Here is a 13,632-nt window from a genome sequence, read left to right as displayed (position 1 = left end):
CAGGCTTCACCCTGGGGTTATGCTGATACACAAATTCTTGGGTTAATCTCTCTTCCTCTCCCCCCCCCTCGCCCCCCATTGAAGTTTAATTGTTAAACACCTTTAATTTGAGAAAAAGGTAGACAAGTCCTCTGTTTAAAGCTTTCTTTTTTAAAATATATTTTATTGATTTTTTTACAGAGAGGAAGGGAGAGAGAGAGAGAGCTAGAAATGTTGATGAAAGAGAAACATTGACCAGCTGCCTCTTGCACACCCCCTACTGGGGATGTGCCCGCAACCAAGGTACATGCCCTTGACCAGAATCGAACCTGGGACCCTTCAGTCCGCAGACGGACGCTCTACCACTGAGCCAAACCGGCTTCGGCTAAAGCTTTCTTTTATTCTCTCCACTCAAATATCATTTTCACCAGTGAGGCCTTCTCTGCCCCAGGTCCTGTCACCCTGGTGGCATTTGATAAAGGTCCTTCTGAGAGATCACTGTTGAAGTAGGTATTTTTTTTTCTCTTGGTTTTGTTCACACATGGGAAAACAAAATGGAATAACATTATATAATTTTCTAAGTTTCTCTCCCACTGTAACATGTATTTTAATGTCATTAGTTATTTGTCTAAGATATTTTTAAAAAGATATTCCTCTTTCTTAATATGCTATGAACACCTGACAATTTATTTGTACTCCTCTCTGTTTTGGTATAGTAAAAATTATACACAGTGCAATAAGGAACATTTTTGTGTTTAAATCTTCCTGCCTCTCTGTTTTCTTTGACCTCTTAGGGCAGATTTGTAATTAGAATGAATGGCTAAAAGGCAATTAAATATTTTTGGTAAATTGTTAAAATGCTCTTTAGCAAGACTGTCTCAACATTATTCCCCGGCAGTGTGTATAAAGATGCCCTTTAGTTAGAACTTTAGCAGTGGATATTTATCAGATTTGTCCATCAACTTTATTGAAGTATGATTTGCATATAATTATAAAATTTAAATTTATAAATTGTGGTAAAATACACATCGTACACATTTTAGCCATTTTTTAGTGTCGAGAAGTATACTCATAGAGTTGTGCAGCGCTCACCACTCTCAGTTTCCAGAACTTTCCCATCATCTCAAACAGAAGCTTTTGTCCACTAAACAATAACTCCCTGTTTCCCCCCTCCTGGTCCCAGTAACCTCTATTCTACTTTTTGTCTCTCTGATTTTGCCTCTTCTGGGTACCTAGAATAAGTGGAATCAAACAGTATCTGTCCTATTGTGCTTGGCTTATTTAGTTTAATATTTTCAAAGTTAATTTATGTTGTAGCATGTACCAGAATTTCATTTCTTTTTAAGGTTGAATAAATTCCATGTATGCAAATGCAACATTATCTTTTCTTCTGTTGATGGACACTTGGGTTGCTCCCACCTCATAGCTGTTCTGAATAATGCTGCTTTGAACATTGGTGTACAAGCATCTGTTCAGGCCTTTCAGCTCTTTGGGGTGTACACCTGGGAGCGGAACTGCTGGGTCCTATGATAATCCTATGTTTAACCTCCTGAGGACCCATGGTTTCCATAGCAGCACCAGTTTACACGTGCACCGGCAGGACGTGAGGGTTTCTGTTCATAGTCTCCATATTTTCTGTATCTTTTTCTACCCCCTCTGATAATAGCCATCCTAATGGGTGTGAAGTGATAGCTCATGGTTCTGATGTGCCTTTCATAGTGACTAGTAATGTTGACCATCTAGATTTTCATGTGCTCATTGGCCATTTGTGTATCTTTGGAGAACTGTCTTTCCCAAGTCCTGTGCCCATTTCTAATTGGCTTCCTTGTCTTATGTTGTTGATTTGTAGGAGTTCTTGATATATCCTGGATATTAACCCCATATCAGATATATGATTTACAAATACGTTCTCTCACTCTGTGGGTTGCTGTTTCACTCTGTTGACAGTTACCTCTGCGTAAAAGTTTAAAATTAGTAGCTTGTAACTTTTGGCCCAAGGTCCTACCACTTCCTTTTCATGTAGTGCCTGGGGCTTCTTTAATCCGGATGCTAGTTCAAGGGGGATTGGAACCCGTAAGCATCATTGCTGTGCCAGAGCTCCTCGGAGTCTGACCGCCTTCCCTCCAGGGGCGCCTGTGTCTCTATTTGAAGACCTGACAAGCCAAGGCTCTCTGGCTGTTCCACCCAGAGAACATGCCGGCATGCCCCACAGAGCGCAGTCCTCACCAGCTCACAACTCAGCGTTCTCTCCACATTACAGAAAAGATTCATGGCAAACGAATTTCCTGCATGAAAGAAACGTTTCCAAATCACCTGAAGTGATGTTTATTTTTATTTTTTAAAATATATTTTATTGTTTTTTTTTTTGCAGAGAGGAAGGGAAAGGGATAGAGAGTTAGAAACATCAATGAGAAACATTGATCAGCTGCCTTCTACACACCCCTTACTGGGGATGTGCCCGCAACCAAGGTACATGCCCTTGATTGGAATCTAACCCGGGACTCTTCAGTTCGCAGGCAGACGCTCTGTCCACTGAGCCAAACCAGCCAGGGCCTGAACTGATGTTTAATAGTTCATCAGCTTTATTTTCTGCTGGATGATGAAACAGAAATGCTACACTAAGACTAGTATTGACTAGTATTTGTTAAAATAGAAAAAATATTTGTAAGACTTATGATTGCAAAACAACTATAAACGTACTTTTGTACCTACCTGTATATGTTTAACACTAATTTCAATAAGTAGTATTATTTACTACTTATGTGTGTGTGTGTGTGTGTGTGTGTGTATATATATATATATATATATATATATATATATATATATATATATATATATAAATGACCCGTCGGCTAAGAGGTAGAACAGAGATCTTTAACCAAATACCTCTGTACTCAGAAATAAAAATTACTGCCCTAACCGGTTTGGCTCAGTGGATAGAGCATTGGCCTGAGGACTGAGAGGTCCCAGGTTCGATTCCGGTCAAAGGCATGTACCTTAGTTGCAGGTACATCCCCAGTAGGTGTGCAGGAGGCAGCTGATCGATGGTTCTCTTTCATCGATGTTTCTAACTCTCTATCCGTCTCCCTTTCTCTCTGTAAAATACCAATAAAATATATTTTTTTAAAAAGAAAAAAATTACTATGTCCGTCTCTCTGGCTCAGGCCTTTTGAAATGCTTTCCCCTTTGCCGCAGAAGCACAGCTTGTTCGGCTTGTACACATGAGGGCGCAGTGGGCATGCTTCAGTCTCCTGATGCCTCTCTCTGGGCTCGGTACACAGTGTTGGCTCACCCTGTCTCACCCACCTTATCTCATGTCAGTGCTCATCCCTGCTTAATGGAACTCTCCCGGGGGTCCCTTTCCCCAGTCGCCGGCTCTCCTGTTCAAGGGCTGTTTTCTCTCCCTTTACAGACGGGCCAAGGTCGCTCGCGTGATTGGTTTACTGGCCTCACACACAGCTGAACTTCAAGAACATACGCCTGTTATTGAGGTAATTACTCTTATTACGGAAATGCTATGAATGATAGAAGAGAGTGTCCCTCATTTTGTGACTTGGACCAGGCAGATTTCATTGACCTTCCCGAAGTTCTCTCTGTGGAATTGTCCCATGGCTATAAGGCAATAACCTCCATGGACCTTTAGGCTCTCCACCAGCTGGACATGTAAAACATGTCCTGTTATGAAGGGGTGCGGCAGACTATATTGTGAGCTAGGTCCTGTCCGACAATGAGCTGGGTGTTCCCCATAATGCCATCTTTTACTCAACGGGCTGTGATAATTGAAGCAGCCACTAGAGGGCACCCAAACACTGGAAACAAAGTTTTACAAGTTCAAGAATTTATCTTTCAACTCCAGGAAGAAGCAGGCTTAGCAGATATATAGCTTTTCTGTTTTCAACTTTTCCTTGTTTTTTTTCCTCCCCCGCCCCTTTTCCTCCCCCCCCCTCCTCCCCTTCCCCCTTCCTTACTCCTCCATTCTCCTACTTTCTCCTCTTCCTCCTTCCTTCTTCTGTTTTTGAGTTTCCACCGTGTGAGATGCTGTTGCATTCCATTGGTGATGCAGACACAGGAGATGAATGAAAGCCAGCACAACCTCTGAGTGCAGTGCTCCTTGGACAGGTTTCTCTCAGGTGTTTGCAGACCATTTTTCAGTAAATTATTCATAAAATTTCAAGCATGAGATGCATTCTGATTTCTCAGTAGGTTTACTGTTAGTAGATACTAAAATTTGGGGTTGAAGATTCTATAGACCTTTTTATGGTATAAAACCTCGTTTCATTATTCATCTTTGTTTCCCACAGTCCCTGCAGCAAGGTGACGTGTATTTCAAGCACTTAATGTCAACAGCTCTAATAAGTGATTAAAACAATGGTAGGGACACGTGCCGGTGTGATTTATTACAGAGGGGCGGAAGAGATTGGGGGGGGGGATCTGTTGTGCTATCCTTAGGATATAGTTTAAATCTTTCATTCTGTCGTTATTGGCTACTTAAAAGAGTTGAGCATGTATTTGGAAGCATTTATTCGATTCTTCATTTTTTTTTCATGGAAAAAATAGAACCTGATTCTTAGGCTTTTCCTACTAGATCACCACGCATTTATCACCCAGTAATCACTGGGGTTCCTGTGTGTAATAATTTTTAGGAAATAGCCCTGGCATTTTGATACACATTTGTAGCCTCAAGCATGCAGTGGATGTAGTTTAGGGAGTGGACTATAGAACCCTAAAATTTAGAACTGGATGGAATAGTAGCAGGTGTACTAGTTTGACCCCTTCATATAAATGTTTTCATTGTAGAAAATTCCGACGTACGTAAAAGTAGAGAGACTGGCATAATGAGACATCACTCATTTCCAGCGATTATCAGCACTTTGCCAGTCTTACTCGTCTGTCATCTCTTGCTCTCTTCTTTCCCATCTCATTCCCTCTCCCCTCTCTATCCTCTCTCTTTCCTCCTCTCCTCTCTCACTATAGTATTTATTAAATAAAATAAAAAAAATCCAGCCAGCCAGTGTGCTCAGTGTTTGAGCGTTGATTCATGAACCAGGAGGTCACTGGTTTCATTCCTGGTCTGGGCACATGCCGGGCCTGTGGGCTTAATCTTAGGGGCTGTGCAGGTGAGCAGGGAGAGTGAGCAGGGGGTCAGTAGCCCAGGGCACTGAGGGGAAGGTGGTGTAACGTGATCTGTGAGACCCCGAGTCGTAGGTCCTTCGGGAAGCCAGAGGGGGGCAGTGTTCGCAGGAGTGAGGACGCCTCCTCATCTCGCTTCAAAGGACTCCTGGGGTGAGGGTCCCGGTGGCTTTTGCTGCTCGGCGGGACCGCAGGCAGCGTGGCGGGACACAGACTCCCCCAGCCTCTCGGAGGAGGTGACGTGGCTCTCCTCTGGGCCAAGCGCTGTTGCAGCGTGGCCCCTCCGCGGACTCGGTGAAGGACCTCTGGCCTGTGCTTGCTGGGTGCGTGTGGCCGGCGGAAGGACTAGTGCTCAGCTCGTCAGCGTGTTTCTGTTTATACTTTTCCTTCCAAAACCTGCGTGTGAGCAGGGTCTTCATGTGGATGGCGATTTGTAAACATGGAACGGCCTCTCTCTGTGGGGTTCATGCCCCCCCTTCTCATGGTCATTCCTCAACCCAATGGGGCGTTTTGCACCCCACTAAGTCCCCCAGGTAGCTCTGTGTTGGGAGACTGGAAGGTGCCACCTTTCACATCAGACACTCTGACATTTGTTTCTTCTTTTTTTAAAAAAATATACTGATTTTAGAGAGACGGGGCGGGGGAGAGAGCTCCACTCATGTATGCATTCATTAGTTGCTGCTTGTATGTGCCCTGAGCGGAGATCGAACCCATTGCCTTGGTGTAGCTCTAACCAATTGAGCTACTGGGCCGGGGCCGACACTGTGACCATGTCTGGCTTGTTCATAGCCCTGAGCTGAGACAGATGTCATTAAAAAAAATTTTTTTTTAAAATTAATTGCAGAGAGGAAAGGAAAGGGAGAGAGAGATTGAAACATCAACGACGAGACAGAATCAATTATTGGCCGCCTCCTGCACGCCCCTCATAGGTCAATCGAGCCCGCAACCCAGGCATGTGCCCTGACCAGGAATCGAACTGTGGTCATTGCTTAACCACTGAGCCACACCGGCTGGGCCCAGCGCCATTTATAACCCTCCACACTCTTAGTGTCAGTGAATTTGCCCTTGTGTCTCCCTGCTAAACAATCGTCTTTTTTGGTTAGTTCTTGGGCAGCACGGGAGGGAAATGGGTTGAACAGGATGAAACGAGCTGAATACCGTTCAGGTCTTTGTGTAGAGCGAAGGGACACGTGCTGGCTGCGTGTTGTTCAGCCGGGAAGCCCAGTGGATATCATTTGGGGCATCGCCATATTTTAATCCCTTTTGCATACGAATGAAACACCTCACATCAAAGAACTCTTAAACGGCACGCTTCCTAATTTTTTATAATGACCAAATTCACTGAATTTCTTACCTGACATCTTGTGGAGCAGTTTTTACCTTCCGTGTTTCTTGCTTTGACTAATCTGCCTGCTCGTTTTACCCGCGCTGTGAGCACACCTTTGTTAACAATATTTTCAGAGCAGCAGCTGTGGGGCTTATACATTGGAATGTGATGTGTTTAGTAATCCTTGCGAACCCAGCAAATGCCACATTTAATTTTCTATTAGATGAAAGAAACGTGGAAGGAGACTTGGTGGTGGAAAGAATTGCACAAACATAACTAATCAGAGCTGATCCCTGAAGCAGAAAAATGCAATTTAAAACGAGCTTCCTTTGTATTTCTGTTATTTGAGGAGTGAAGAGATGACTATTAAGACTATAGTAACAAGTAAATAATAGTTATAAATAGAAAACTCAAGCAGTATTGCGGTTATGTTCTTTGTGTCATAACTTTGACGCATTCCAACATCGAAAAGACTCAGTTTTCATAAAGGACAATGGTGACTTGGTTTCTTAAGAAAATATGTAGCCCAGCAGTCTAGGATGCCTCAGGGGATGTGCAGCTGCTGGCTTAGGCTCGATCCTCGATCCTCGATCCTTCTGGGGACGAGCCTAAGCCAGCAGTCAGACATCCCTCTTGCAGTCCAGGGCTCTCATAGACCAGAACCCCTCGCCCCTTACTGCCCACCTGCAGTGGAGGCGGGAGAGGCTCCCGTCACTGCCACTGAGTTCACCAGCCTTGAGCCTGGCTTCTGGCTGAGCGATGCTTTCCCTATGGGAGCGCACTGACCACCAGGGGGAAGCTCCTGCGTTGAGTGTTTGCCCCCTGGTGGTCAATGTGCATCATAGCAACCGGTCGTTCCACAGTTTGGTCGATTTGCAAATTAGGGTTTTATTATATAGGATTAATTATTGAATTATTTTGCATATGGACGACTGTAAACCTACTACTTTGGTCCCACCTGGTATGCATATGAAATCCCTGCCTGCAGAGGCAGAAGGGAGGACCTGAGGTAGAGTGTGGAAGCGCCGACACGTGTGTCTGGCAGCCGATGGATGATTCTCTCTCACCATTGATGTTCCTGTCTCTCCCCCACTCCCTTCCTCTCTCTGAATCTATAAAAACATATTAAAAACAAACAACCCCCCCCCCCTAATATCCATATAGTACTTGGATTTCTGAAGCTGAAGAAGGCTTAACAAATCTATTTTATCTTTTTGTTCTGTTTAGTAATGGCATTTTGAATGCCAGTCTGCCTAGGTCATCAAACACTTATTTTTCTCTTTGGTATTTGTCATTTCTATGTTATGTTTGTTTACTATTCCTATAGTTTTCCTTTGTTACTAGTGTTATTTCTTTAAAGTTTTGCAATAACAAGGGGGAACTGTCTAAACAACACTGCAGAGAAATTGCCTGCCACGTACCCTTCACCGCTCTCCAAAGCTGACCTGGGCAGCGTGAGGTCAGCCTGCCGGGGTTACTAGCACAGACTACGGGGTGTGTGTCTGCCTACGCGGTGTTCCTAAGCACTTCTGTCGTGCTGGAGGCAGTTCACACAGTTTCATCTCTTCAAGGATCTGCAGCATTAAGATGTTTTAATTTCCAGTGATGCTTACGATACAGAGTGCCGGTGGGTTATAAGATCGAGAAAAGCCGTAAATCCCTGCCCCTAGCTTCGCGAAGCAGCGGGCTGGGTATGGGTTTTGAATTTAGTGTGAGGTTGACTTAAGAAAAAAAGAATTAAGCCTTTTGTTTTGAGATAATTAATAGACTCATATGAGGTGGTAAGAAATAATCCAGAGAGATCCTGTGTATGCTTCCTCCCGTTTCCCCAGAGGTAGCGTCTCAGAGAATTAGAGTAGAATATTGCTGCAGGATATTGGCATCAAAACAGCTAGGGAACAGTTTCAACACCCCCAGGACCCCTCAGACCGCCACTTTTTAACCACGCCCACTGCCCTCTATCCCGTGTCCTCCCCCAACCCCTACCCCTGGCAGCCACTGACCTGTTTGCCATTTCTGTTCTCTTGTCATTTTGAGAATATTGTGTAAGTGGAATCATATGGTATGTAACCTTTTGTGATTGGCTTTTTTTCATGGTTAGCATGTTTCTCTGAAGATTCATCCAGAGAAAGGAGCCAGAAAAAGGAATACGTAAACTCTAGAAGATGTGGATTAATGACAGGCGGTACATTGGTGGCTGTCCCGGGAGGAGAAAGGAGTGGGATGGAGGCAGTAGTTACCAAAGGAATGGGGGGGACACTCGGGGTGTTGCCATTTTGATTGTGGCTGCAGGTGATGAGGTCACAGGTGGTTACCTGTGTCAATTGCACCTAAGCGTACACTTTACATAGATGCGCTTTATCGTATGTCAGTTTTAAAAAACACACACCACACCTCCAGTGTCCTCCAGTACCTGACCACTGACCGTGAACTCCCCCCACACGGACACCACTCCTCGGGGCTCTTGTTCACAAGAGGGCCAGGGATCAGGTGTGGGGACAGTGTTACTTTGTCCAGGTGTTCTGGAAGCTTCCAAAGGCCTCCTTTCGGTGTTTATGCTTCCGTCTTTGCCGATGGGAAGTCGTCTTGTCTTACCGTCGGAGCCACGCTGCCTTAGAGCAGGTTTCCGCACGGTCCTCCCTGCTCTCCGCTCCCTCTCCGGACGGGGCCGGTGTTCACGTGCCATCGGGAACCTTCAACCCGTGCACTCCGGTGACGACGGGACGTGACGGTCTCAGCACCGCTCCGGGAAACGAACTGCGTTTGATAAATGCTGCTCAGTGTCAGCGTGGGTCGTGTTGAAGCTTTGGGATAAGATTGATACTCAGATTTTTGAAGGAATCATTTAAACGTTCAATGCCATGCGAGAGTTATTAAACCGGGGGGTGCTGGAGCGTGCCGGGGAGCTGGCAGGTAGGGGCTGGCGCAGGCCCTGGCTGTCTGCGGGGGCCGGCGGAGACGTGCGGGCCCCTCCTCCCTCCTCCCCGTCTCCGCCGTGAGCGCAGCGCCTGCCCCGCAGGGTCAGTGTCACGGCGGGAGTGCGTGGGAGCCGGCCGTGCCCTCCAGGCCCGAGTGCGTTTTCCCGGAGGCATTTTTGCTGTCATCGGGGAATCGGGGACAGCTACTATTTTTTTTTTTTTTTTTTTTTAGGAATAAGGCCCATATTTTGAAAATCATTTGGAAACTGCTTCTTAAAAATGGAAGGTGAATTCTGGAGAGAGCCTCACCTTGTCCATACAAGTTAGAGAACTGAGAGATACATATCAAATAACATACTTTCTTTTTTTTTTTTCTTTTCAGGCAATTACTCTCCTAACCGAATTAATCAGGGAGAACTTCCGGAACAGCAAATTAAAGCAGTGCCTTCTGCCGGCCCTCGGGGAGCTGCTCTATCTGGTGGCCACCCAGGTGAGACGTCTGATCGAGACGAGCCTGCTGCGCTCGGACGCGCCCTGACACATCCCGGCCGGCGAGTATTAACAGCCCATGGAGGTCCCCCCCCTTTGCCGCTTAGAGCACGCCTCGGGAGCTGCGGGGAGAGGCTGCTTCTGGAGGGGAGAGGCTGTCCGTCTCCCCCTGTCTGTCTGTCTGTCTGTCTCATCTTTCCCCCCTCTTCTGCCTCAGAGCAGCAACTTTCAGCCGGTGGGCCGAAATATTCCCGTTGTTTCTAAAAGTTGATCTCGAGAATCCTTTTCCTGGGTGCTCACTCTACTTGGGCAGAAGCTCGGCTGTTGTAAGAAAGCCCACGTCCGTGGCCGTGACTTGTGACCACATCTTAGGACAGTGAACCTGATTCTGTCCCTGGGTCCACGGAAAGCCGTACGTTTTGCGGAGATGAGGGCTCCTGTGGACCTGTCCCCGAACATATGTCAGCCTTAAGATCTCAGGACCATGCTGACCGAGAGGCCGGCCCGGAGGGAGAGTGCACCCCGTGTCACAGACCTAGCCCCTCTGGACGCTCTGCGCGCACCCGGGGGCCAGCTGCAGGGCCGAGGACGGAGGGGTTCTGCGGGGGATGTGCCCGAGCAGCGCAGTTGCATTTTATGTGGTTTTTGTCCTTTCTTTTGTCAGGGATGCCTCCCCCCCTGGTGCAGGCATTCTTACTTTCACCTTTTTTTTGGTTTAGCCCATAATCACCCCTTCCCTGGCCTGTGGTCAGAACTCCCCGACAGTCCCCTGGCTTTGCTCCGGTGTCAGTAAACGTGTGCTTTCCAGACCTCAGCCGGGGTGAGCCTGTTAAACACACACGGGAGACTGCGAGTGTCGCTCCTCAGAGGCCCCGGGCCTCTTGTCTTGCTCGCTGCCATCAGTCCCTCCCGCTGCTTCTAGGCCCTGTGGGCTGCCTCCCCTGGGCCCGTCTGACCTCCGCCCCCCTCGCTCCCACTCGCTCCTTCCGCCACGCTGACCTCCCCGCAGCTCCTGGCACACCCCCGCTGTGCCCCGCTCCTGCCCGCACCCCTACCTCCGCACTGCGCTTCCTCCTGCTCGGGGGTGTCCCAGGTCTCTGTTCACGGGTCCCTTCAGAGACCTGGCTACATAAGCATGATCACGCCTCATTTATCCACAGTATGAGATGCAGCCATCCTGTCTAGTCTCCCTCTAACCGCTTCCCTGCTGTGGTTTTCCTTATGACGCTCATCAATAGAGCAGATTCTCTGCCAGCCAGCTCCTGTTGCCATGTCTCAGTTCCCCTCTAGCTTCTGATGAGGGGATCGAGTCAGCATCCTGTGTAACAAAGCAAGCAATGGGAGCAGTCCAGCCTGTGCGGTGCAGTCAGGGACCCCCGATCAGATCGTTATTGATGGGGGGCGGGGGGAAGGGGAAATCATACTGTAAAGGGAACATTAGGGAGTTTTGAAGAGTTTGTGCATTTGAAACTGCCCCTTTCTCTTGAACGGGTTACTATCTTCTGTGCTGCTAGCTTCACAGCCTTTTCCTCCACTTCATTTCAGGAAGAAAAAAAGAAGCACCCCAGGGAATGCTGGGCCGTCCCCCTGGCCGCCTACACGGTGCTAATGAGGTGCCTTCGGGAAGGGGTAAGGCCCTTGTTGTCCTCTGTGGCCCCTGGATGGTAATAACCCTCCCGGCGCTGGCGTGTGTGTGTGTGTGTGTGTGTGTGTGTGTGTGTGTGTGCGCGCGCACGCGCGGCCACTCGCCAGCCTAAGGGCTCGTACAGAGGTGCCCGTGTGGAACACGGTGAAGGGTTTAGTGGCTGACCTAAGAGGTTGGCATTGTCTGTTTGCTTTAAGCCAGGGGTCCTCAAACTTTTTAAAGTGGGGGCCAGATCACGGTCCCTCAGAGAGCTGGAGGGCCGGACTATATGAACTACTAATTCCTACTGTAACACCTCGGCTGCGCTCACTGCCCAAAAAACCTGGCGGGCAGGATCAGACTCCTCTGCGGGCCGCATGTGGCCCTCGGGCCGTAGTTTGAAGACCCCTGCTTTAAGCCATTTGACATTGTATCACCCAAGGCAAAGCCGTGGGCTGAGAGCACTCCTTAAGGAATGAAGAAAATATGTCACAGTTAACATCTTCCTTCTGAGTTCTCTGCTCCCCGGTAATGGAGCCATGTTCCACGTGTGACCATACCACCCTCATTACCCTCCCACCCCCCTCTTCCCGTGACCCCAAGTGCAGTCTGAACACCTTCCAGTCTGTAGGGTTGATAGGTAGTCAGCTGTTGTGATGGGATGTGCGTGATGCCGGTAAATTACATCGTATCAGTAGCAGGGCAGTTAAGTCATGTTTATCTGCAGTCAGAGGGTACCTCTAGGTTTCATTCAAGGCCTCCAGCGAGGCACACTTGGGGGTTCACAGATGAAGGAGGTGACATTGCCTTGCACTCTCAGATCCCATCCATCCTGGAGATAAGATAAAGAAATAAAGTGGAATGTGTCAAGTAAATAAATGCTGAAGAACAAAATACAGGAACGCAAAGGAGAAAGGAGTCCTCCAGGAATTTTTTTCACAATGTAAAAGCAATTTTAGAAACTTCGTGCCTTCGGTTTTTAAAACTCAGATGAATGCCTCGTCAAAGAGGATCCATTCTAGTTCACGAGGTTGTATCCCTTATTAAATATCTTCTTTCCTCTCCCTCACATATTTTTCATTGTATATATAATAGGAAGGATAATGTTTGATATCCAAGTGCATTGTTTTAAAATTGTTGTTAACTAGGAGCCCAGTGCATGCGTGATTTGAAATCGCGAGGCCCGGGGCCTGTAAGGCCCCAGGTTCGATTCTGGTCAAGGGCATGTACCTTGGTTGTGGGCACATCCCCAGTAGGGGTTGTGCAGGAGGCAGCTGATGGATGTTTCTCTCTCATCGATGTTTCTCACTCTCTATCCCTCTCCCTTCCTCTCTGTGAAAAATCAATAAAATATATTTAAAAAAATAAAAAAATAAATAAAATCACCTTCCAGTTTTGTTATGCTTTTATTGTGTGTGGTTTTTTTTTTCATATTATTTCAGCTTTTTATTAAAATATGTGATATTATGTTAGGTTGTTGGTAATAGCTTCATAATAGCCTGAAATACCTAACGCATCTCCTAAAATACCTAAAATACCTCCTATAAAATACCTGGCGTATCCAGGGGGGGCAGGTCACTCCCTCTTGGAACCAGGCCTTTATTTGCAGCGGGCACGAAAAAGTGATGCGTCTGTTTTCACACTCGGTAACAGCCTTTCCATCCCCTCCCTGCTCTCTGGTCTCCTTCCGCAGGAGGAGCGTGTGGTGAGCCACATGGCAGCGAAGGTCGTCGAGAACGTCTGCACCACCTGCTCTGCGCAGGCCCAGGGCTTCATCACGGGGGAGATTGGACCCGTCCTGTGGTACCTCTTCAAGCACTCCACCGTCGACTCTCTCAGGATCACAGCAATATCGGTGAGGTGGAGCATCTTTGGGGGATACATTCTCACTTATTGAAACACCAGGCTTGCAAACATTATGCGAGACAGAGAGTAGGAAACAGAAACCTCCGAGGAATAGTGGTGAGAGCAATAACGTGATTTTCTCCTACAGTAGAGGTTTCACACCAGGGGCTGGCCAGCATTGGCACCGTCAGGAAATCCTGTCGGGACCTGGGGGGGAGGGGGAGGAGAGGGCCATGACACGATCAAAACTACACGGAGGCGACAGTGAACGGCCCGGAACAGGATTTGGTTTGGCGTCTGTTTAGTGTGCCTGTCAGCTC

General features: G+C 47.4%; 1 protein-coding gene across 1 annotated transcript in view; it reads left to right on the top strand.

Moving 5' to 3' along the window:
* Positions 1-13,632, top strand: part of ULK4 (unc-51 like kinase 4) — a 198,324-nt gene that overhangs the window by 14,194 nt on the left and 170,498 nt on the right. Inside the window, exons 12-15 of the mRNA XM_084902535.1 lie at positions 3,392-3,470; positions 9,737-9,844; positions 11,389-11,472; positions 13,161-13,322. Of these exons, the coding sequence (XP_084758661.1) occupies positions 3,392-3,470; positions 9,737-9,844; positions 11,389-11,472; positions 13,161-13,322 (433 nt within the window). The remainder of the gene's footprint in view (positions 1-3,391; positions 3,471-9,736; positions 9,845-11,388; positions 11,473-13,160; positions 13,323-13,632) is intronic.

This window comes from Pipistrellus hanaki (assembly GCF_964339955.1).
Source record: "Pipistrellus hanaki genome assembly, chromosome: 13".
Taxonomy (NCBI): Eukaryota; Metazoa; Chordata; class Mammalia; order Chiroptera; family Vespertilionidae; genus Pipistrellus; species Pipistrellus hanaki.
Note: the sequence above shows the minus strand (reverse complement) of the source record. Positions and strands in the feature narration are given on the sequence as shown.